General features: G+C 39.6%; 1 protein-coding gene across 5 annotated transcripts in view; it reads left to right on the top strand.

The window, feature by feature from the left end:
• Positions 1-25,907, top strand: part of LOC142390960 (ERC protein 2-like) — a 158,170-nt gene that overhangs the window by 40,089 nt on the left and 92,174 nt on the right. For all 5 annotated transcript variants that reach the window (XR_012770501.1, XM_075476862.1, XM_075476863.1 and 2 more), the window contains 4 exons: positions 10,149-10,286; positions 13,850-14,038; positions 21,279-21,320; positions 22,501-22,694. Coding sequence is in view for 4 of the 5 variants with exons in the window: in XM_075476862.1 (XP_075332977.1) it covers positions 10,149-10,286; positions 13,850-14,038; positions 21,279-21,320; positions 22,501-22,694 (563 nt within the window). In the remaining variant the exon portion in view is untranslated. The remainder of the gene's footprint in view (positions 1-10,148; positions 10,287-13,849; positions 14,039-21,278; positions 21,321-22,500; positions 22,695-25,907) is intronic.

The raw sequence follows: 25,907 nt of genomic DNA, 5'->3' as shown, positions 1-25,907 counted from the left end.
TGGACAGTCAGCTTAATTTGTAGCATGGTACCATGATGTCCTTGCTGTAGTTTGAGACCTAAGCTGATCCCAATAACAAGAGGCTGAATTTGACTTAAACTTGAAATAATGATCAGATCTTTTAATAAAAAGAAAAAAAAAATCTTGTGAGGGCACATTGGTCTAACGTATCACAACACAGAACAGTGGGAGCTCTGTTCAAGGCTTTGGTCAAGGAGACCATGACCAATGCATAATGATTGTATTTATTTATTTATTTTTTCCATTTTCCATTTTCCATTTTCAGTTTTTTTTTTTTTTTTCTCTGCTTTGGCTAAGGGGGTATAGCTGTGGGAGGCACATGTGCAGAGCCGGTTGTGGTGCGGTTTGGGCATACATGTGTTATTCATGTTCAAACATTGTGGTCATCTCTATCCATATTCATGCTTTTAAAAAGGCTGGCTGTGTGCATGGAAGTATAGTATCCCCTATCACGTTGCCTCCCATAGCAGCCACAGACGGGCAGATTTGATTAGGTCTACTTGTGTGAATGTTTGTGTGTGTCTGCATGGAAGGATGCTCTGTCTACAAGGAGCTCCCTAAAAAAATAAGTGGGTCTCCCCTTGACTTTCTCAGGGGGAAACTTCCTCTTTTTTCCTCAACGCAGCCTGACTCTTGCAGCACTTGCCCTTGCCTGGTGTCATCACTGGCGCTGACATTCCCCGCTCAACCCTCTGTCTCTCTGTGGAGCAACTCCTCTTTTAACTGCTGATGTCCCAAAAATGAGGTTGCTCTTTCATGGTCGCACACTTAAGTTTCATTGTCCCGCACTGAATAAATTAATAAATGTGTGTAATTACTGTCATCATTCATGCCGGCTTTTGCTGATGTTATTTTCTCAAAACAACCCTCAATGTTCCTTTTTGTTTCCTTTCTCTCCCTCCTCCCACATGTTTTACACATTGCCCCAAAACAACACTGGCACTATTGAATGTGATGCATATGATTAGCAAGGGGAAGTGCTGCATGTTGATTGAAAGGAAAATATTAGTCCAGAATTGGCATACTGTTTATTATTTATTGTACACTCTTCTATAGTATCTTTGTGATAACTAATGTAGGTGTAAGACTGTGAGAGTAAGGAGATTTTTTTGAAAAGGACAGTGTGACAAGGACTCTTTTACAGGTAGATCTTGAAAGGGCTATTTGAGTATTGATACTTAGTTTTAGGCTTAAGGTTGGAATTTGTTTTTCTTAGGAGCAAGGATAGATGTTGGTCAAAAAGGAATATTGTTTGGCTAAGGGCATCATATCCTTGAAGATGAAGATACAAGTTCAAATGTGCTCCTTTTTACAGTCTGTCTTGAAGGTGTATGACAGGTATCTATTTCTATCCAATTCTTCTGCCTAAACCACGTCTTTGATGTCCAGGATATATCTTCTTGGTGCACTGGGGATACATCACGAGTGGTTTATTTTTCTGTTTATTTTGTGTTTCAACAACAGGCACCTTCGCTCAGCCAAAGTTGATCAAATTGTTCATTTTCCCAGGACTCTAAGATGTTTAGTGACCTAGACTGACTTTCAGCTTCTGGTCAGAGTTACTGCAGAGGAGGCCACTGCAATGTTTGGATATCAACCTCTGTCTCCTTATAGCTATCAACTGATTGAAGCTGGCCTCAAGTTATCAGATGAAAATTCTTTGTGTACAGCAGATTCTTGGGTAATGCTTTTCTTATTGTTTCTTTCTCAAGACACAGAGCTCATTTTCGGCTGTTTTGTTGAGGCAAATTCTGACTCTGCTGCTTGAAGACGAGAATGAAAAATAGATATGATGAGAAGTATGCCATTCTATCTTAATTTAATAAGGATTTTTGTTCAGGCATGTTTATATTCCTCATAATAAGTGATATGCTTATTAGTAAAGCAACCAATAATCATTTTTAATGTTGATTCATCATTTCAGTGTGACGGTAGCAACTCAAAGAGCAGAGATACAGAGGGCTGCGTGCAACTAGACTTTCAACCATTTTAGCTTCACACCAAAATGATTCCATATTGATAACATTTCTTGAATACAGAACTATCACCTAACCCCATGTAGAGGAGATTAAGTGCTTCCAAAATGTCAAATGCTTTGAAATTTGAAACTTCATAGGAATACAGTGTGTTACAAAAGTTATTTCACTTGGCTCTTTATGGGGTTTTCCTTGGCATTCTTCATTCTGTTTGACTTTTGAAAGTTGGCAGGTTCATTCATAATATATCAATAGCATTGGTGTGCTGCATTCTTCAGCAGTGTTTATATTTTGCAGTTTATTGATGTTCCTTTTAATCAGTATAAACAAAAAGGAAAAAGAAAGAAAAGAACATTCCAAGTCAAAGGGATACATATGTAGGGTGCAATAAAAGTATTCCAGGTGAATATCTGAGTGTGCAACAGCAACATCTTTCAGAAAAACTAATAGATAACTCTGCAGTGCACTCAGTACACTGTACTGTATGTGAGTGTGTACAATCTTGATAGATCTGTGATGAGGCCACCAATACCTTTCATCTTAATGGATTCCAGCTGACCAATCACAGTGCAGAGACATGGCCACAGATAAGCCTGCTGGAGCTGGGAGGTTCCGGTAAACTGCCTGTGATAGGCCCCCCTGTATTCCCCTCTATTCCTATCAGCAATCAGCCGGGGTTAATGGTGAGAGCCCAAGGCTGGTTGATTGGAGCCAGGCTACACATCAGTCAAGAGTAACCTCGTGCTGGGCCACATACGTATTTGGCTTCAGCAGTTCAAGTCTGTCCTCTGCCTGTCCACAACACGTGCACTTCACTCCATGATATAAAATGTGTTTGATGGCTCTCCAAAATGATGAAGAACTCAAACGAACCCTGATGATGCCACATTATAACTCAGGCTGACCTGGTAAGCTGTTGGCAGTCCAGTATTTCATCCTTAAACATCTGAGAGAGGCACTTAAGTTAATGTTCTACAAAAAAAAAGTCACAGTTTGACTCTTGAACTGTCAGTTGAACTGTATGACTGTGCTGTATCACACTTATCTGACCAGATCACAGTAAAGTGGGTCTGAGTCAGAAGCCATAGGCTGACATACAGCTGCTGTGGTCCTCAAGGGGTGGCCACTCTTTCTTTCTTTCGTTCTTTCTTGATCAAAAGGCTCTAATCCTCTCTCTTTACGGTGGAGAAAGACTAAAAAAAACAAAAAATACTAATGGTGCTGGGAGCAAAGAACTAAAGCGGCAGTGTAATTACCCAGCAATCATTGCAGCATTCCGCAGCTGAGGGGGGCAGAGATAGAGTCTTGAGCCTAAAGAGCAGGGACGGGGATCAACTCGGTCGACACACACAGACACACTCATGCTCATGTATAGAGCTGAGCTTGCACAAGTGCAATCTGTCTTCATTGAACAGGCCTGGGTCTGCAGGACTCTCTCCCTGCTCGTTTTGCTTCGTGGTCGACCAGGAGAAATCACTATGAAAACAACACTCGCTTCGTCTCTCTCTGAATGTCTCTGTCATCCTCTCAGAGCTTGTCTGCTTCTCTTGGTGTATGTGTGTGCACATGTGTGTGCTCGTGGTTAATTGATATGTATGAATGCAGCAGAGAGTTTCTGTGTAAATGGCCTTCTGGAGGGAGGAATGTGTGGGGAGAGGGGGAGGCTGTCTAGTTGTCAAATGTGTAAGTGCTCTGTGCAGCTCCCATCGCCTGAACCTGGCTAGACATGCATGATAATAATCACGGACTGATTGTAATATGTGGCTTTTCTGAATTGGACTTTTGCAAAAAAGCCACATATTACATAGAATGTATAAAATTAGACAGTGAACATGGTTTCCTGCTTGTGTTGGTGTGTCAGCACGCCAATGTCTTAAAGCAGAATGAGCAGGCCTCATATTAAACCACTTAGTTATTGTTGTTTGAGTAACTGTAAATTTGCAGCAAGATGAAAGTTTTTGCAGAGATTGACTTTTTCAGCTTTAGAGCTTTAAAAAAAATCTGCAAAGTGAAGTATCCTTTTGTACTAATGTTTTAATACTAAACAAACAAAAAAAAACAGATTGTTACTTATTATTAGAACCAAAATCAAAATGAACAAGATTATCAAAATGATAATTATTCAATTTGATTATTATTATCATTATTGATTATTCTCAGTGGACTGTCAGTACAGAACAAAACAACTGTGCAGCCTTTAACCCTCATCATTACTTATGAATTAAACCTGATAAGCTAACGTTGTTTTATAGGAAGTGTAACACTGTCCCATTTTGTGGATTAGATTAGATTTTTTATTTTTTTATTTTTGTATGAATAAAAATACTTATTAGATGGAATTTACGCAGAAGCTGTAAGGTTTTGTGAAGCAGGAACTCCTCTACTTTAATGTGTCTTCACTCTTGAGAACTTTGTTTAGACTTACCTCAGTTTTTACAATTCCTTTTCCAGCCTATTTGGCATAATGTCTGACCACGGAATAACCCTTGTGGGTGTTGTGTTTTCATTCATTTGTTGTTTCTGAGGTTGGGCCATGAAGTTAATTTTTATCAAAGCTAAGATTATTTGATCCAGGTCATGCTTAATGGCTCATGTCTTTGAACGAACACAATGACAGTTTGCTGTTTGCAAGAAGCTAAAGCACATTTATGATGATTGATATATTTATGCAGCTTATAATGTTTCCTCTTCTTTCTGCGTTTGCTGGATGTTTGATGATGTCTGTCCACCTTTGTGCATGTTTATCTGCCTGTGTGCATGCATACAAATGAGAGTATGTCTATCGCTGATGGAAATGGGGGAATTTTGTATTTCTTAGAAAATAACGGCTCTTGCAGCAATGGAGAGAAAAGCTACTATAATCATGGTTAAACTTGTAGAAAATGCTGCCTCTTTCTATTTTCCAGTTCCACTTTTCTTGGCTGTAGGAAAATGTACCAGTCCTTTTGGTTTGTCATCTCTGAATTCTACCTCTCTGTGCTATTTTTTTGATTTTGTGGCAGAAGAGACTTTGGTGGGGAACTACAGAGAAACATAAAAAAACACTTACACACATGCAAATTGGCTTGTACATGTGTTCTACTGCAGTTAAATGTTGGAAAACATCTTTTTGACACGCAGTAATGGATAGTAAAGAAGTATGGATGATTTCAAAACTTGAGACTTCTTGATCCTCCCTTCTCTTTCTCCGTCTCGTGGGCACTACTTGTCTTATGAAGTCATTGTGCTCTGTCGTTGTGGTCGATAACAGATAAATAACGACGACTCCTTGAGCAAGGCGACATGAAATGAGAAGGGTCATTCAAGAGGAAAAGGGGAGATGTGTCATGTTATGGTTTTAAAGTCTCTGTGTGTGTCATTGTCCCTTTACATTCCAACCAGACAACTTGTGGAGATCTCTTGTATTGGTTTGTAGAGATCACAGTCACAAGTGTTTTATAGAACTTTTATGTCTGGATGCTTCTCTTATCCAGGAAGAAAGAAGTGTTTAAAGAACATGTTTTATAAGGTGCGCAAGTAAAAAATGGAGACAGTATGTTTCCATTATGTATCCTCCTCTTTTGTAAAATTAGCATGAATATCATTCCGTGTAAATAGAATTTGGGAATTTTGTATCTCCTCTGTGGTTGTGAGCTAGTGAGCAGTCGCAGTCATAGTATAAAAAGAAAAATGGATCATAAAATCAAACTAAAATAAACTAAATAATATGATATGAAGACAAAATCCTCAGTTCTTAATTAAATGAGTAATTGTTGAAGTGGATGATTGTGCTTATGGCTGCAAATAACCACATGGAGGCGCCAACTTACACAGTATGACTCCTTCACGGTCTACCAGATTTGTCCCTGTTGTATGTTACTGTCAGAGAAAAGCTGGTGGATGTACACCAGTTAAACGAGGTGCAAGCACACCACCCTCCTCACACTGAAAACATAACTGTCTGTCCTGTTTTTCATAACCAGACTTTGTTTATCTTTGAAGACCCATGTCTCAGTGCTTGGAAGTCCTTTATTGATTCATAATTTAAAAGCCTTTGATGACAAAAGATGAGAACAATATGCAAATATTCATGTTTGAGTTTGTTAAGCTCATGCTTTGCTTAAAGAAGAAGCAAAATATTTTTCTAATATGTACCCTTTCAAACTTTTTCAGTTTTACTAATAGATTTCTCCAGGGAAATGCACACCATTGCTACATATTGTTCAGTTTGAGGTTAATGTCCCAATGTGTGTTTGTGTATCCATGCACATACACATCAGTGCCAGTATCTCTGGGATTTACAACTGTCTCTATCATATTTTCAGAGGTGATGACAAGCAAGTTGCTTTTCTGAAACGGTTACCAATTATTGTTTGGTATTTTTATTGGTCCACAAGAGTTTTAAAAATACATATTATTGTATTTTCGTGGTGGTCACGCTCCACACTGGCCTCCTTTTTGCTCTGTAGAAATGATTCCTTTGGCGGCCACAGAGTTCTAGTTCTTAGGTTGGATGGAAGACAGACGGGTTGACCGGGTTTGTGGTTCTGCTCTGGAACAAGCTTCTTTTAGACCACAGTGTTTTTTTTCCCTTTTTTTGTCAGAAACGCAGATCCTTATTCTTTCCTCCAGTTACATTATAACCCAGCTTGTGCAAATCATGATGTCACACTCTTGATCCTAATGTAGAAAAAAACTAAGCCCACTGAAAAACAGTTACTGACAACTATTTGCTAAGTATGAAAGCATTTTAAATATTTGTTTAATTTAAATTATATTAATGATATTATTAACATCATTATATTTTGAAATACTCGTCTATCCAACTACCCATTAAGTACAAAACAATGCAGTTGTTATCATTATCATGCCTTGAAGTACTTTTGTTACTTTAAAAAAAATGGCAGCTGCCCCTTTCTTACTAATATATTTTGCAAAATTACAACAGTGATCGTCGCTAGTGTTTTTTAAAAACTTGTAATGAGTAAAAGTAACTAATAGTGAAATCTTTAATCTTCAACTGTGGCCGGTATGTCCAAAGTCAAGGCCAGTGGAAGGTAACTGTACATTGTCACTCCTACTTTTAAGAACAACCTGGTTTTGTGCTATCAGTCTTTTGATAAAGTTATCAGAGTCAAAACAGTATGGCTGTAAACAGTGGGAAACCATGTGTGTGGGGGGGATGACTGAGGCACACGTCATGGTTTCTCAAGAGGATACACACTCACCAAGATAGACAGTCCACACCACAGTGCCTGGCCTGGAAGCTGACTATCGTAGGTGGTCTACTTTTGGGGGAGGTGTGTTTGGTTGGAGAGTGGAATGGCATATGCACCACAGTTTGGTGATAAAAGCGTCTGCATGTATGTGTGTGTGTGCATTGTTGTATGCTCACACAAGAGACACAAAAAGAGAGATGCAGGAGTATAGACAGAGGCAGTCTCGTGGACTGAGAGAAAAAATGAATGACTGCTGTTCTCCTCATAATGGCAGAGCTACTGGAAGGGAGGCCCCTTATCCCCCCAAAAAATGGCACACAGCTGCCCTGCTTCTCGCCTGTCCACGGAAGGCTTTTTTCCTCAGTGAGTGTTATTGGAGTTTAAGGATTGTGACAGAATTCCTTGCCTTCTTTCCCATATCCATGATTCACGTTACCCATTTTCATCCAGCAGTGTATAAGGCTGAAGCTGTGTTCAATGTTTTTCTGCACAATTTCACAGAAGGCCAAGCGACAGTGCTAAATATTTCATTGAGGGGTTGTTATTTTGTGTGGCCAAGCCAAAGCAAACTTAAGACTGGTGAAGAATGTAATCATTTATCTAAGGACCAGTGGCGACATGCTCAATTTGACCTAAAATGGGGCTCTTTGGTACGCACGAGGAGATGGAGCAAGGGTGCACATAAGAGCATATGTATACATTTAGAATAAGTTGTATCAAGCTACTGGACTACCACAACCAAAGGCCAAAGCAAAAACATCCTTTGCATGTTCTCTTTTCTTTACTACGTGTGGCGTTGAGAATGTTAAGTGCAAGTCTTTTTAGCATTCACAAAGCTTGTGGATTTAGAAGTCATCAAGTTGCTTTAACGTTCCACTTGAGTAAGAGGAGCTACCTCTTCCATTCAGTCACTTCAAAAGAGAGAAATATGAATAATTAGTGAGGAAACCCACATAACCCTCATTTGTCTGAGTCCCTTTCCTTCTTAAGAGTGTACACCAAAGAGTCCCATCTAACACACCCATGGCAATAAAGAATTACAAGGAATTTAATCAGACTTTCATAGTGTGAAGCGTTCCCATCATTCCCTAAAGACTTTTATATCCCTATCGGTTGTGGACTGACCTACCAGAGCCTTTAGCCTGGTTGTGTAATGACTGTCATTAACATATCAAGATCTGCTGAAGGGTCCTGGCTGCCTTTTCCCACCCCCTCCTACCACTTTCCCTCCATTGTCGAAACCAAGATGGCTCCTTTAAATCTCCACTTGTGCCCTCCAGAGAGCAAAGAACACCAAAATCCCCAGTCTAATTGGATTTGTTTGTAAAATAGCTGCAGAGATTTGGACATTATCTGTCTATGCACCCATGACTGGAATGCAGCTTACTTCCTTTGTTGAGCTTGTTTATTTATTTATTTATTTATTTTCCCTATTACAGTAAAATTGTGGTCTCTTGATTGCCCGAATTACTCAGCTTTTTTTTTTTTGTTTTATCAATCTTGTATTCCTTGAATATAGACTTCCTTTTAATGCATATGCCTCTTTTTAGTATAATACCAGCCCTGATCTTGGATCAAATGAGGTATTAATGCCTCAAAGCAGTGAGCGAATGGCACTGTGTTTACAAAAACCACTAGAGGACTGAGTTGGAGACAGGACAATAAATGCTTTGTGTTTGTGTACAAATCTCAGGGAATCTATTAACTTTCCAAATTAATCTTTCTTTATCAAGATTATATTAATTCAGTGCTCAAAGAAACGTGTCTTCATAGAAATTATGTTAAGTAATAAGCAAGTCGCCATATCACCATGTCCCATCACCAGATGTGCTGTCCCTTTGAAAGTAATTTGTAGACCTCAGGAGTCTCATTGCATGGCACTGTGTCCCACTCCAGCTGCATCTGTTAGTGTTTTGTTTGGTATAGCTTGGGGCGTTCTGTGTGCTCCTGTGTGTGTGTGTGTGTGTGTGTGTGTGTGTCTGTGTGAGTGTTTTTGTGTGTGTGTGTGTGTTTGTGTTCTGTTTTCCAGATGTTCATCAGATAAAGGCTGTTGAACACCACAACTGGCTATTACACCACCGCTTTAGCAACATGAGGTTAGCCACAGAAAGGCAGATGCAGAGACCGAGTCCTGTGACTCAAAGGGCTGAATAAACTTTAACTAAACTTTTCGCAATTGATACCAAAGCCGATGCAGTTAACCACTCTGCCCACTGGTCGTGGACTCATAGGGCTTGGATAACAACATAAAATGACAATACAGCAATAATCGTGAAATGAAATGTGGAAGTGATATAATTAGCAACTGGGATTTAGACCTGGCATATCACAGAGTTGTCGCGATATTACATATTCAAAGTGTTGGTAATGTCTGAAAACTGCTTTTGAAGTAGAATGTTGTTAATACCAAAGAGGGCGTATCATTCTGGCCCATGCCCATCTGCCATAAGAGACTGATGCATACAAAATGCTTTGTAATGCTGCAAATTACAACAGGAAACTGCACAGATTGTTCACAACAATTAAAAGATAACCTACTGAGACACTGCACTGAGATGGGGTGAAGCAAGACTTGCACCCCTGGGAGGATGACATACCAGGTAGCTGCATCACCCTCCTCTCCTCCTCTTTTTAATTTATTTTCAGTGACTGGTTTGCATTCCTACCTATTGACCCAAGCTGTACTGTGGACAATTGGTGCTTAGCTTTGAAATGCCAGGTCAAAATGAAAGTGTACGGTTCATGGTTCTTGTGCACCGTAACATTTCAAGTCTTGATACTCCAGTTGGGTATATTGTACAAACACAACTTAACTTCACAGGCTCTGTCCAAACCGTTCTGCCACCAACTGATTTAATATGTTTGACTGTTATGTGCTTGTTATTTAACAATCCATTTTTAACATCCCTTCCTGTCTCTCCATCTCCTTTCACTATGCCATTTTTCTTTTCAGATTGAGAACCTTTTGGAGCAGTTAAAGGATAAGGACAAACAGCTGGCTGGATTAAGGGAAAGGGTTCATGGCCTTCAAACTGACTCCAGCAATACAGACACAGCTCTGACCACACTGGAAGAGGCTTTATCAGAAAAGGTACGGAGAGAAAAGGGTGGATTGCAGTTAACAGTGCACTTCTAAAAAAAATAAAAATAGATATGGTTTGTTGGTTGATAAGACAAATGTTGCCTTGTTAGAATAAACACTGGATGGAGGGCGTACAGAGTAATGCCTCTTACAGATGAAGAGGCCAAAATATGTTTGACAGATATAATTGTAATATATCATAATACCACCATGGTGTGAAAAGGTCAGGGGATTTTAATCCATTCAGGCGCATTTACTGTATCTTTCGGGAAGCTATGATGTGGCTTAATTAAGTTGGATACTTTGCTTTTGGCCTTCATTTATTGACACAAGCTCCTAATTTAAAGACCTTGGACCACACTAGATGTGCTAGATGTTCTTGTGTCTGAAAACAATGACGGGGAAAAGAAGGCAGTGGTAGAAGGGAGGTCTAAGGCAAACATAGGCAAAGAAACAGTCCCTCTCTGTAACTTTGCAGAATGTAGGGAGGAAATGATCTATAGGAGAACAGAAGAGAATAAAGGTTTAGAAATGAAGAGGAGGAACGGGCTCAGTGTAGAATGTAGGGATATAATTAATGGAGGGAGAAGTTGAAGGAATGCAAGGCTGGAAGTAGAGAAAAAAATGAATCGTTTCCATAGAGACAACAAGGAAGAGCAGGCAAGAGAGCTGACAAGAGAAACACAGCTACAAAGAATAAGGCAGGGATGAAGGCTCAATAACAGCTAAGCTGAAAAGGAAAAAGTAATAAGCTATGTTCATGACTATATTACAGTCGTAATGTCTTATGCACAGTCGTTGTCTTTATGAGTTATTCTAAGATCAAATTTGATCTTGATCAGTTTCTCTTTCTTCAGTCCCCCCTCACACTATTCCTCCCATTAAGAAATGATAACATTTGTATGAAAAATAAATATTGCATGTACATAAAACAATGCCTCACTATAAGATGCAAAAAAAGGAAATATAAGTCTATTAACACTTTAGAGGGTACTAGTAGTAAAAGACCAAAGGAGATTGACAGCAACTGGTGCTTCAGGTGGAAATCACATTCTACAAAGTCTGTTCCAGGAATATGAACTGTTTGCATGAATAGATGAGTATTTGGATCACATACTTTACCAAACGTATTGTCCTGTTCTGGCCAGCTACACTTACAGTCACTCTCCAGCTTATCAAATGGCACAGTGTCAGCATGCATAACAAGACGCATTGCACTGAAAACCATTGTGCTGAACAGCTGCCATGGGCTTCGAGGTGGACCGAACAGAACTACATCACATGGGTGGAAAGTGAGATGACCCCAGGGGCTGGTTGTTGTTTTCTGTAAACATTCTGCTGTTTGTTGTTTTCTGGCAACGTGGGAAAGCAGCTGGTCTCCATAAAGCTGCCAGCCTCAACACAGAGAATCCCCTCTGATCAGATTTTAAACTATGCCAGGGTAAGAAACCTGTTGTCAAGAAGTTGGAATACAGATAGAAATAATTGCATCGAATAATGTTATTTTACTTGTCAACGCAATTCGAGAAATTTGTAGATTTGTAATAATGCGTTCTGTTGGAGACGTGCTTGAACATAGGATGGATGTACTGACCATGACCACAGAGATGTCAGATCCTTGTCTCTAAATATTTATACTCTCCTTTGGCTTAATATCAGATTGACTGCTTTCTTACTTTCTCTCCCAATGACTGGTTTTGCGCTGCTGGCTAAGAATGGTTCCTATTTACATGTTTGTTTGTACTGCAAGCTAAACGGTGAAATTGGCTGGCAATAGATGCAAGTCAAGGGTTCCCAGTTAAGACGGAGGTGAAAAGTGGGGTTTCCTGTCCATGCTGCTATATCATGTGTTCCAAGGTGCACATGTTGTAGGAGTATATATGTTTTTGCATTTGTTGATAGATATCTATTTATATTTGTAATTTGTCACACTGTAAAAGCTTTACGTAAGAAAAGTTTGAAAATGTCAGTGTTCATTTGAAGAAAATAGAATTAATTTATTTATTCATTTGATTTTTGTCTCATTGGGGTCGGAGACAGAAAAGCTTGTTTGTTTGTAGACCTTTGTGTAATTCTCTGTCGTGTCTGGTTGATATTCTTTCCTTTTATTGTGTTTAGTTTTATTGAATTAAAAACTGATTGCTCACAGAAATATACGTCCATTAGCAGATTAGATTTTAGTGAACTTGCGCTTTGTTGCTTTTGCAGTGAATGGGCAGACACAGTACAAAGACATGTTCACTTAGAATTATCTTTTATCACCTTAAATTTGTTTTTGTTGCCCATAGACTTTGAAACGAATGGCATAATGGCACAATAAACTGTAAGTCCCTTCCCTGCGTCGGCCCATCTGTTTACCCAGAAACCACTTCTGATGCGGTTGCATATAATTCAGCTGTGATGAGGAGAGCGTTGGCAGGCTTCTCAGACTTTGTGGTCAATAGAGGGTGTGTGTAATGTGTTTACAAGGGTGTGTGTGTGTGTGTTGCTAATCACAAACTCTGTCACAAACCTGCTCTTGGAGCCAGTCGTTGGCCACAGCGCAGTGGTTCTAATTAACAGGCTGGGGAATTGTGCTTATGCCGGGCCCTGCTCTTTGGTGTATGTGTTTTTTAGTGTGTCCGTCTGTGATGTCATGGATGTGTTTTCTTTTGTGTTACATGTAATGCACACTTTGGCCCAACAGAAGTAGGTTTTAATATTGCTTCCTGCTCTCCCCTCAATATCCCAGAGATATTTCATAATGTGTGGAAAACACCCAGGACTTGTGAGCCAAGTGCTCTCTCTTGCCCCTTTTTTTCCCAAAGCCCAATATGCAGTTCTGTGCTGTGCCAGGTGTCGTTAGTGAATGTATTCATCTAATTACCCAGGGGTTTAAAGCTGCTAATCATGCGGTGATGCCACATCGTAAGCTTCATAGCTGAGCTGTGCTCTGAGCCTAAATAAACACCTGAATAAACACCTAAGTAATCACTTCAGTCTTCAACTAAACACACACACATACACGTTAACACACTCCTAATACACACACCTTTTGTGCTCAGCCACCTAGGGTGCGCACCTGGTCTCGGGCCAATGCCCTAAGCCATTGTCCTTCTGTCCATTGTGATTAAAGAAAAGAGAAAAGGACTATCTAAACACATAACCTTGGTTCATCGGTAGGTAGCGTGGAGTTGTAAGAAGTGATCTACTGCCCTGTCCAATTCGTTCAAAATAAATCTTTCTCCGTCTCTAAACCCTTCTCTTACTTCCTCCCTCTCCCTCTGTTCTGCTTGGCTCTGATCTCCTCATATGGCTGCTATTATTTATGGCAGTATTATTTATGATAGGCATTTATGAGATTGTCTTTGACCACACTTTGCAAAGCATGCTGGTGAGCATGCCCTGTGTGATACCAGCTTAAAGTTTTCAGGGATAGTAGTGAAGAATTCTAAACACCAAGAGCTGATAATGCTGCAATTTAAACGTTATCCAGTTTACAACCTTTCTTAAATCTAGTGAACAAGCTTTAACTTACATGATAGCTTAAACTTTTCCCCTCGCACATACTCTTCTGTGTATCACTATCGCAGGAGCGAGTGATCGAGAATCTGCGGGAGCAGAAGGAACGAGAGGACAGGGCTCGGCTTGAGGAGCTGGAGCAGGTGAGGAAGGAGAACCATGAATTAAAGGACAAGCTGTCAGCTCTGCAGCCCCACAAACTGTCACAGAGCCAGGCAGCTAACCTCAGCTCAACCCACAACCAGAAGCCAGATGGAGAGGTCAGTATGGATTGTTTTGTCGTTTAGATGAAAGAAAAATCCTTCCAATCCTTTATTATTTCAGTTATTCTTTAATATCAAAGTTAACCTGAAATGTCCAAAACAAAATTGAGTTGAAAATGTATGCGTGTGGATATGAGGATTGCACGCACACAAGATTGCTCACTGGAGATATGTATGTGGACTTCAGACAAACAGACCTAAATAAACCACTGTATACAGTACACTGTGTTAGTAATATCCCACTCGCACACTGTATTTATCTCGGGTAATAGTAATTTCACCCTCTCACCTCCCTTTGAGCATCCATGATATTGTTAGCAGTCCCATAACAAAGGCCCTGCCTGCACTGTGTCTCTCAGGATGAAGGGATGAATTAAGAGCGACTGATTTATTGGAGTAAAAAATCCCTCTATCCCTGTTGTGGTGCCAAGCCAGAGGCCTTGCTGTCTTTTTTCTCTTTCTTTTTTTTCTCCCGAGCTTACAAGCCAGGACAGACTCTTGTCCTGCCAGAATTTACGAGAATGTTTTCTTTTGTACCCATAAAAAAAAAAGCACACACACACATCTCATTCCTGTGAAATGATATCTTGCTGAATGTCGATGCGGCACCACATGAAAGTGACAGCAGCTCAGCAACTCTTTGTAGCGAGCAGATTCACACTCCGACAGAAGTGCTGCCATAATTGGACTATTTTGTGCACTTTGCAGCAATCAGACCTGTTATGTAAACTTGCATATCTTCAAAAAGGCAGATGATGTTTGTGTATTTATTCACACGTGTGCATGCGCCTTGATGTCCCTGCATCTACACGCATGTCCCTACATAAAACAGCTGTTGATGTGTGTGTGGATGTATTTGTGATTGTCTACATATGTTCGAGTCTTGTTTGTGAGTTTGATCCTGTTGTAGTGCAGAGGCCAGAGAACAGCTAAGTAACTGATGTCTGAAATTAGATCATGACGATACAATCACATGCATAACCTGACCTTCAGAATTGTTCTTGAATGAAGAGAGTTCCTGCTTTGAATCCCGTTCGGGGCCTATCTGTGTGGAGTTTCCATGTTCTCCCTGTACATGCGTGGGTTCAGCCGGGTACTCTGGCTTCCTCCCAACTTCCAAAAAACATGTATGTTTGGGTTAATTGGTAAATTGTCCTGAGAGTGTGAGTGTTTGTCTCTGTGCTGTAACCTGCCTCTCGCTTTGATGGGCTCTAGCTACTCTGCGACCCTGAATCAGATTAGGCGGGTACAGAGAATGGATGGATGGATATGACTTGTTAGGTACTGTTATTTCAACAGCAAGTTCGTTACTTTGTACTTTAAGGTGGTGTAGATTACATAAATCAAGCACCAACAAAATTAAAGAAAGTATTGTGTTAATATTTATTTGGAGTAGAATCTGAATAACAATTCTCCTTCCAGATTTGATTGCACTTGTGATAACCTGACTAGATGTATAGAGGTGACAAAGATACTTCCATTTCCATGCTACAGGTCCCTCTCATAAATGACTTCATCCTCTTGACTCAGATTTTTGCCTGGAAGCTCTGACCTGAAGAGATGCTTTGTGTCTCTGCTGCTGTGTTATTATAAAACTAGGTGGTTGATAATCAGTAACTTACAACATTCTCTCATCCCAAGATAGGCAGATTTCCCTAAATTACTTGCCCCCCTAATCAACGGCACACATTGCTCACAATGTCGGCATTAACAAAAATGACTGTATAGTTATCAACATACTCAACACACAAATTGAAATCAGCTGCTATTAACTTGAAAAATAGATGAATATAGAGGAGGCAATATGTACATTAAAAATTAATTCAACCAAAATGAAACACCAGGACGGGCTCTTAAACTGAGCAGCTTGCTTAAAAAGAAATAATCCATTTTCTCAGTCCACAGTCTGATGAGAAAAAAATGACAAAGCTTCTTTCAGTCCTTTTGTCAGAATTATTCATCCAGGATGTTGTCTTTGGTTCAAAAAATGTGTCGCCTACTCGATGCATTCAAGGAGCGTCATCCTGATTTAGTCACTGCCAGACTTTTTTATTTTTTTTTTGTTTTTCCTTCATTTTTGTGGAGAACAGCAGGAAAGTTTAAACATGGTTGTTTATCTGTTCATTAAATGAAGTGATCTGACTGGATCATACACCAAACTAAGTTGGCCCACAATACCCACATCGTATTTTCAGATTGGTAGTTTAGTTTAGTTTTTTTTTTTTTTAGCCATACTGAAGTGCTTCGCAGCAGTTCCACTTCTCCGTCTTGGCAATTAGATGCTCCTCCTACTCATCTTCTGTAGCAGGAGAAGTGGAGAAAACGTTTTAAAGGCTTTTCTCAGAAAAGCCTTTAAAGAACTCCAAAATGTTAACTTTCATTGTAGCATTACACAGGATGTTGCATCCTTGTGTTTTTGTTGTGGTTGAGTTTTTTTTCTCAAGTTTGAATGCACTTACTGTAAGTTGGAGAAAAACACTTTCCAAATTAATTCGACAGAATAAGGTAAGACGATGATGTCAAAAGAAAAGAAAGGTGATTTACACAGAGTTGTTAGTTATTGTATTAATCTTTCACTATAAAATTCTGTAAGATTTCAGACGACATTGTACAGCAAAATGTGCTTCATCTTATTTAGCTCAATTCTTCTGTCAAAACTCACATTGTATTTATTTATAGGTTCATAATTTCACTTTTGGTTTTGATTTTAGGTTTCAGTGGACAGTCGCTAGAGTTTTCTAGACAACCCTCAACATTCAGAGCACTTTAAAAAAAAAAAAAAAAAAAAACTAAGCTCTTTGGTCATAATGGGTAAATGTTCCCAAAAGACATTAAAATTTGCAAATTGCACATTGCTACCGTACCTCTTGTCACAGTATGTATACAAAGGCTCAGATTTAGATCCTGTCCTTTCTGGGCCTCCTTCTCAAAAAGCCCCGTCTCCTCTGATTCGCAGCTGATTGTCCTAACATGGCAGAAAGCAAGGCAGCTGCTCGGTCTATGTTTGGGGTGTGCCAGAGTAGCCACTAGGCCGGCATTATGCAGGCACGTTTCATGGTTTTGTGTCTTTTTGGTAATGGAAGAAAAGTCTGGACTACAAAAAAAGGCAGTTTAGGAGCAGTGTCCTCAATAAAAGAGAATATCCCCCTTCAGAGCATAACTTTTCAACAAGTCCTCCAGCCCGAATAGTCATATAAGTTGTTTGTTCATACCCTTCAGTACAGCTCATGATGACTGTGAAGTGCCGCCCCTACAAGCAACAGAGGGAAAATACGACTCACATGAGCATTTCCAGAACAGAGCAGACGTCGTTCTCAAGTCTGTCGTTTAAGTAGCCACAAAGTCCTCATGAGGAGCAAGGAGGGGGTTGGTTGGTGCAGTGCAGCACTTTCAACCAGGGGCTCACCTTTGTTGCTTCTTGGTTGAGTTTAGGCAATAACATTACTTGGTTAGGGGTTAGAAAACAATCATGGTCAGGGCTAAAACCTTTTTACAACATCCCTGTGCCATCGTGGACCCCATTTTTATCCTTCACATGTAGTTGCTCTTGCGACTACAAGGGGATGCCTCTTCTTTGAACGCATTAATTGACGTTTCCACCTGCATAAACAAATGCCACATGGGCATGTTTCCGGGAGGACAGTCTTGATCTTTTACATGTACAAAAAGCTATTGTGCTCTCAAGGAAAGTGAAAAGACTGTGTGCCAAAATATCATTCTGTTGAAGGAAGCTGGCTTTTTCACATTTGCTTTTGGAACTTTGCAAGCAGAGATCAAGTCACACATCACATCAGCCTAATCACTCTATGATTGTAATTCAACCCTAATTTTAAATGAATCCCAAAATACTGAACTGATATACTGCTTGTTTGCCCTCAGGGTTGTACGCACAGTGGCCCACTCACTGTATCTGCAGATGTTTAGACTGTATCGCTGACTCAGACAAGCTGTTAGCGGAGCTTTTCATCTTTACCTCAGAGCTTTGTTGACTTCACTGCATCCTCATCCTCTTCCCATAAAAACAGTATTTGTTGATTCCGAGGTTAATAAAGGACTTCTGGAACCAAACACCAGCCCTTCAAAGGGAAAAATAGTTGAGGGAAGGAAGTGACCTTTTCAAAGAGAGTTTGCGAAAATCAACAAGAAGGCCCCGCACCTTAAGATTTTTGAGTCCCATTTGAAAGACAATTGGATTTTTTTTCAAACCACACAGATGCCAGATTATCTTACCTATTTTCGCTTCCTGCTCTTTTTCTTTATAAAAACTGCGGCATATAACAAGACTGCAGCAGTTATGTCTGAGATATAAAAATAGATGATATCCTTTTAGAAGTCAAAACTGTTTCTTAGCCATACAGCATTCTCCAAGTCGCTGGGCAGCCACTGACCAGGAGCTAGAAAAGTCAGTAACCAGCCTGGTGGCTACACATTTTTAACATATTGTGAAATATTTATACTCAAGAGACATTTCCAGGAATGATAATAATAATTTGACTGTAATCATATCCTTACTGGCCTTTCCCCTCTTGTCATAATAGAACACATTCCTGTTGGACTTGCTGTCCTTTCAGGGCCTGCTCTCCACGTGTCTGTGCTCTTTAGAGGTAGAACATAACAAACTCCAGTCCACTTAACTAACTAAATGCATTTTTTGATGGCTAAGATTTGCTTTGATGTTTGTGGATGAGGTGTAGAGGTAATGTAGTGAGGCCGAGGTAAATGCAAAGCAACAGGCATGCTTCTTGCTTAAACCTTTTCATCGTGCAGGAAATCAGAATTCCCCAAGAAACTGTCTATCTGAAAGAATTTTTTTCCATACGCGCTTGCCTTGCATTGCATTATTAGGAAAAGGATACATTTGTGTCACAGAGACCTTTCTGGAAAGAGGTGAACAATTATTCTCCTTGTCAAGTGCAGTTAACTAAATAGTCATGCACAGTATATTAGAGACAGCTTAGTAGAGCTCATACCTAGAGTCACCAACATTCATATTTGCCTGTGATTAAAGTACACACAGATGTGTGAATGGAGCATTGCACCAAATAATGACAACATTCCATAGTTACATCACTGTTTTCCATGTATATTTTATCAATAACATGTGTGTCCTTGCTACTATTCACCTGCATTTGAGATGCAAGAATGAACACTTTTAAAGGGATATTTTGTGTTTTTAACGGGGTTGTGTTAAGGACAGTGATCAGAGCACTCCCGTTTTGAAGAATTAGATGGATTGTTGACAGACAAGGTAAAGCTAAAATCTACTCTGAACAGAGCCACCAAAAGAGCAATTTTTTTGCCAGCTAAATAGATTCGAACCTCAAAAGTTTCTTCACAGTCCGAGTGACCTCATATCCAGATTTTTAATCACTTCTCTTTCACAGTTACCATAGTGTTGGAACACAAGTTAGACCGAGCTGCTATGTTCTGCTGACGAGAAAGTGTAGAGACAAAGTAAACAACTGTCTGATGCAGAAGTGACGCCGTGTAAAAATCTGAACTACAGCTTTCGCTCAATTTGCTATGAAGTTTTAAAAGTTTGAACTGTTTTAGATGGCAAAGAATATGCTCCTCGCGAGGCTAAGCTCTGAGTAGCTTTTAGCTTCAGGAAACCATCAGGAAACCATCTGATCTTCTAAACTTAGAGTGCGCTGACCAGCGTCTAATGCAGGTAAGACGCTGACCACAGATAGAGGTACTTCACACAGCCTCATTTCAAACAATTCCGTGACGGGATTTTTCAAAAGAAATTTGGTGTATTTGTGATATTTGGAAAAATTGACACTCCCTTTTCTTTCTTTTTGTTTTTATTTTGTATTTTGTAGAAGAGTTGCATATGCAGACTATCATTTAGCACGTTTGCGTATATGTGCACTTGTATTTTTAATGCCACGGAGACACAAATACACTCACGGTTTTGGGAGCAGTGTTCATTTTATGGGCAGAAAGCAAAACAGTATAATGGAGTCAAACTGAATTTAGGGTTAGAGTCATATTAGGTTCATGCTAGGATAGGAGTTAATGTTACATAAGCACAGATTATGGCTGTAGTTGGCGTTTATAAAGATTGTCCAGGATATCTGTGCGTTGGATTCCAGGGGAACCATATATGAGATTGAAGTAGATGCAAAGGAAAATAAAAGTTGTGCAACCTGCCATAGTCGGGAAAAATGTGAAAGAGTCACTTCACAGAAAACATCATATTTAGACCGATCTCAATTGTTTGGAGAAGGTACAGCATTGACTTCAATAAAGGACACTGCTACTACATGGCTGTGATGTAGGAGCTGTGCAGAGCTGATGCTAAAGCATAGATTAAGCTCAGCGATAAGCAGGTGATTCGGGTTTAGCAGTAAGTTCCCTCTTTTAATGAAGCGGGGCTCAACTGTGTGGGTGACAAATAAAGATTAAAAAGATAAATGCAGATGTGCTGAGAGGGGCTGCTATTTCGGACCCATTACAAAACTTTTGTGCAATGAGCATGAGATATAAGTCGATGCCCTTGGTCCCAAAGAAAGCACAAATCGGGGTCAGATGAGGAAACCAGTCTCATTCAAGTCATGTCCTCTGAAGAGATTGAAGCACCACTCTGTGCGTGTGTGTCTAAGTATTTGTGCACTTTTACTTGATGCTGTTTAAACGAGTGGCCTCAGCTGTCTCAACAAGTTAAACAATCTTCACAAACACAGTAGACAGAGAGATAGAGACCAAGAAAAAAAAAGAAGCCAAGAGAAAGATAATTCTAGGTTTGAATGTTCCTCTGGGATATTTTTCTCTTGGAAGAATGGATTCATCAGTGCAACACATTTTTTTTCTCAACATTTACCCCCCACAAAAAAAAGAAGAATAAATAAAAAACAAGATGTTTGGTGGTCTCATAAAATCAGCCAAAGCAGGAGGAGTCAGTAATTTTAGAATGATAATGATTAGACTCCGAACTCTACATAAAGGATGCCCTGGGGAGGCAAACGATAGAAGTAAACCGCAGAAAAGAAGGCCTTGGAGGAACTTGGGGAGAAAGCAGATGAGGGTTCAGATGTGTTCTACCAGAGCTGTTTATAAAATCACTCTAACTACATATGCAGGGCATACTTTTTCTTCTGTGCGCTATGCATGCAAAATGATCTGAACCAGTGCATTTTTTTAACGTTTTATTCTTGGTACATGTGAAAGTTTTAAGATTAAGTTGATTACTTTTTATTTCTAATCAGTCGTATATTTTTGTATTAACATCTAGGTGCAAGCAAAAATAGATGGGCTTCCAGCTATCATCCCCACGGTACGTTCTTTGTTTTTTTTACATGCTTCGTCAGCAGTAAGTTCTAGCATTTTAAATTTGATAAACTGACACAACACTTAGGGTAAGAATGGAGGTGAAGTACAACTCTGACATTATGATTACTGTGAAATACATGAAGCAACTTAGTTTGGCGTTGCTCAGATTATCTGAAATAAATGAGGTAAGCACAATAAAATGTAATTACGCCATTGGATGGTCTGATGCAATGCAGTGCACCAAAGCATCAGTTTGCTCCATTATCAAATTTGTACATTGACAATTCCATAAACAAGCAAAAGAATAAAGATAATTAAATCCCCGAAATAATGAACATAAATCATAAATGTTACAATGTTTTGATCCTCCTTTATGCCACAACTGAATAACAAACCTGTAGGTGGTATGCACTAAAATTATATGGTGCCACATGTATACATGTAGTGATCTGTTTCATCAGTGTATTAAGCCTACTGAGCCTACTTACCTCTTTTCCTGTGGGTGTATTTTAAAGGCTACATATATTGTTGAAACCAGTGATGAGCCTAACTGGAAAAAAGAGTTGATTTATATAGAAGAGCATGGTACTTGTTATGAGAAAGTAACCTAATTAAGACAGCCAACAGCATAAAAACATATCTAAAGTATTATCTCCATAAGCTTAGTGACACGATTGCCATGACAGAGCCAACAATGAAGTCAGCACTTAGAGTTAAATTCAGTTATAAATGCTGTGTTTTATCGAAGCTTTTTGCTTATTTGCTCACCATAGCTCTCTTTAAGTCAACAGCTGCAGGCAACACACTTGAAAACACTTTCATACCCTTTACCTCCTTGTCCAATATTCTTGTACATCACATGTCTTCTTTCAACAACAGAGGGAAAGCGTAAACAGCTGTTGAAGAACAAGCTCACATTTGTCATCCTACATTTGCTCTGGCCCAAGCCAGACAATTTTGACAATGACCCTGAAACATGCATTTTCATCCCTAAAAGGGTATTACGTAAGGTGAATGACTGCAGATGAACAATAATTCCTTAACACACCAATGTCTAAAATGGGGGCATTCTACAGAATACTGTATCTGCTTTGATAATACCCAAGTAAAAAATTGATGTGACCTGTGGCTGTCTTTGTATCCATTCTTACCCTAACCTCTCACTTTTATGTATATACTTAAAGGCCAAAAACCCAGAAGAAACAGTCAGCATGGTTCCAGACATCACTGATCGACTTAGGCTCCTAGAGCAGGAAGTGGGCCGCTACCGAGAGGAGTCTAGGAAGTCCCAAGCTGAGGTTGAGAGACTAATGGGAGCTCTGAAGGATTCTGAAATCGATAAATCAGTCAAGGAAAAGAAAATTGCTGACCTTGAAAGGTGAGGGTCAAAAATCCTGTGACATTCACATCCATCACAATACACCATCTGGGTGTCCTCAGAGAGCAGCTTCCAAGTGACCGGATCTTTGTGAGATCTCAATTCATTCCTAAGTACTCTATTTATAAAGAAGTAATCCGTGAGATATAAACTGTCTAGATTGTGTCCTCCTGCCACTTGAAACCACTTCCACTGAATCATGCTTTTGCCTTACGTAATCACTGTCTAGAAATGCATTCTCTGACCTATTTACATGTGTTATTTTAATCAACTGGTTTAATGTCTTATCATTTTATGTCTGCAGACCTGGGTAAGTAAATATTACGTTGCCTGTTAACCATATCTTCATGGTCCCAACAGTGTCCATATTCATTGCTCTTGAAATCCTGCCATTCCGTTTGGGTTTATTTGAAGTGTTCTCAGGTATAAAGCTGGGAATAGAGGGATTTAGCTCAAATTTGATTCTCAGGAAGCTCGATTTTTGACTATCCCATTGGTATGGTAAATGTACAATCCATTTACAGCAAACAATCTCAGACTTCATTCCTGTGACACCCATAACGCAACCGGAGGCTTCATATGTTTCTTGATTTAAAACACTGGAGACATATAGCTTCTCTTTGTGTTGACTTCCGCCAAACCTTTTTTTCAAATTTCACCGCTTTCAGCTGTGCCTATTCTATTCCATCACATCACATCACAGTATGTTTTTACCTCTGTGTCTATAATCACAACAGATGAGATGTTTAGTTTCTCTCTTTATATTACTGTAAATGCATTTAGTCTTTTGTGCTTTTGTGTTTATGAGTGTGTGTGTTTTTGAGCTTGCCAGGCAGCAGACAGCCAGCGGCGTGCCAGTGGGAGGTGGTGTATCCAGCCCAGACACTGGCTGTTTATACTACTCTGTTTATTACTGGCAGAGAGCTACTCAATTATCATTTGATTTATGGATTGGCATGGTGTGTATATGTATCCAAATGAGTGGTTGTTTAATGCCAAGGCAGAAGTGCTGTGTGTTAGTGTTTGTGTACACATCATTTACTTCAGAAGTGTATGTGCATGTGTGAAAAAAGAAGCTTAGAGACCGGATTTCTTTCCCCTGTTCTTCTTTTTTTCTTTTACAGGTAATGTACAGTACGTGAACTTGAAAACATTGTAGTTTTGCCTCTTTTTAAGAGGAGCAACACCCAACATCTTATAAGTTACTAAGGTTGTGAATAGTTAAGAGTCTGGATTTGCTGTGTGCACTGGATCCCGCACAGTTTCCTGCCTCATTCATTAACCATTTTACAGACTCTCTGCTCTGGCACTGATATTGTGTGCTGACTCAAACTGTGGGAACTTCCAGGCATCAAGCAAAAAAGGAATACAGTAGCCCCTGCATAGTTAGTGTCTCCTGTTTACTCTCTGTTTTTGTGTGTGTGTGTGTGTTTGCATTTTACCCATTCAAGGTATGCATACTGTGCATGTACTGTTCACATCAAGCTGTCTCAGGCTGCACTTTTGGTTTCTGTGCATCTGTGTGTGCAACTATCTCTGGGCCAAGAACGTTTGTGATCATTGGAAGGATTTCTTTTCCCCTCAGCTCATCCATCTTATCGGGGCTGCTGTCTCATTAGTGTCAAACAGTCTCTCCTATCAGCTCGACCCTTCCTCTCTGCACAGCACAAACAGGTCAAAGTTCACAGGCGGGTCAGCCACAAGTTATCAGAGGAAAATCTACCGTAGTCATACACTGTCACTGTTCACATGAATCAGATACAATCTTTTTAAGTTACATTTAAAGACACTAGTATGTTTGGTTCCTGTAGAGCATTGGTTTAGATCTTATAAATACATTAAACATGAATAGAAGACTTTTTGCATCCTAGTCGCTGTGTGCATGTATGCAGCATCATGAATGGACGAGTGTCAGTGTACTTACTGGACTGTCTGGTCTGTTGTGAGAGCCTGCAGTGTGTGGTGTGTCTGAGCAGAAGATAAATGTCTTTTTAATCAGAGTGTTTCTGTTGGAACTCAGTCAGCTGACCTAATAACCGCTATCTAAATAGTGGGAGAGGAGAACAGATGAGCAAATAGACACTTTCTCATTCAGTTGGCAATGTAACAGAGAGAGTCAAAGATGGATGTAGTGAGTGGGTCATCGTTATAAGTCCGATCTAGCAAATGGGAGACTCACTCACAGCCATTATATAGCCTTGATATCCCAGTGATTTAGTGTAAGTCCTCATTGATAGCGCTAGGTTATTAAAGGTTGGTGTTTTGTTTAGTGGCTTTGGTTTCCAGTAGATGGTAAGCTAATTTGCCTCAGTAATAAGTTACCCTCAATGGGCTTTCTTGTATCTTTGTGTCAGGTGTCAACACGAATGCTAATAGCTGGATTTGTTAAATAGACCTTCCCGAGCCACATTGACTGATCTCATGGAGCTGTTTGTTTACATAAAATGAACTTAAATAGAACAAAAAAATGAAAACATTTTTCAGCATGACGTGTAGGGATGTCACATAAGCACAGCTCCACTGGATTTTGGCAGAGCAGATTTTAATAAATCTTAAACATGAGCAGCTTGTGAAGACATTTTTGCACTTGAGCATTTGCAGACATTTGAGACATAAATAGTGACAAAGGTTGTGCTAACACAAAGTGAGAAAAATGCTTTATTATTTCTTGAATGTGAATATAAAGCCTTGTTTCTTTTTTCTTCATTCTTTCCCTCTTGGGTATATATTATCAACCAGTCGGATTATTTTGCATAGTCTTCTTCTTATTGCTTTTACAGTTTTATACTTATATAGAGTTATATAGAGGGATATACGGCCTGCACATTGTGGTATGGGGGCTAAACTTTGATAAATAAATCATCCCCCTTGTCTCACCCTACCACATCTCCTCACAAGGTAAGCAGTCTGGTATGTAAGGGAGGATTTCAGGGAAAGGGAGCTGTACGTGTGTGTGGATATGCGTACGTACAGTATAAATACATTTGTTTTCGATGTAGAATGTGAGACTTAAAGGTATATATGTTGGAAGGGGACTTTGAAATTGTTTTTTTTTTTTTTCTGTAGAAAGGAATTAATGGTGTGTGGCTTACAAATACTCTACGCTCACTAACAACTATCTTCATTTGGTCATTTTGCTGTGACCGCAATCAAACTCCAGGTGCAGTCTCAAAACCATAACACATATATCCCCCAAACGTTCTGTTTATAATA

Source organism: Odontesthes bonariensis, chromosome 10, assembly GCF_027942865.1.
Source record: "Odontesthes bonariensis isolate fOdoBon6 chromosome 10, fOdoBon6.hap1, whole genome shotgun sequence".
Lineage (NCBI taxonomy): Eukaryota > Metazoa > Chordata > Actinopteri > Atheriniformes > Atherinopsidae > Odontesthes > Odontesthes bonariensis.
The sequence above is the reverse complement of the archived record's forward strand: the minus strand, read 5'-3'. Positions and strand labels throughout refer to the sequence as shown.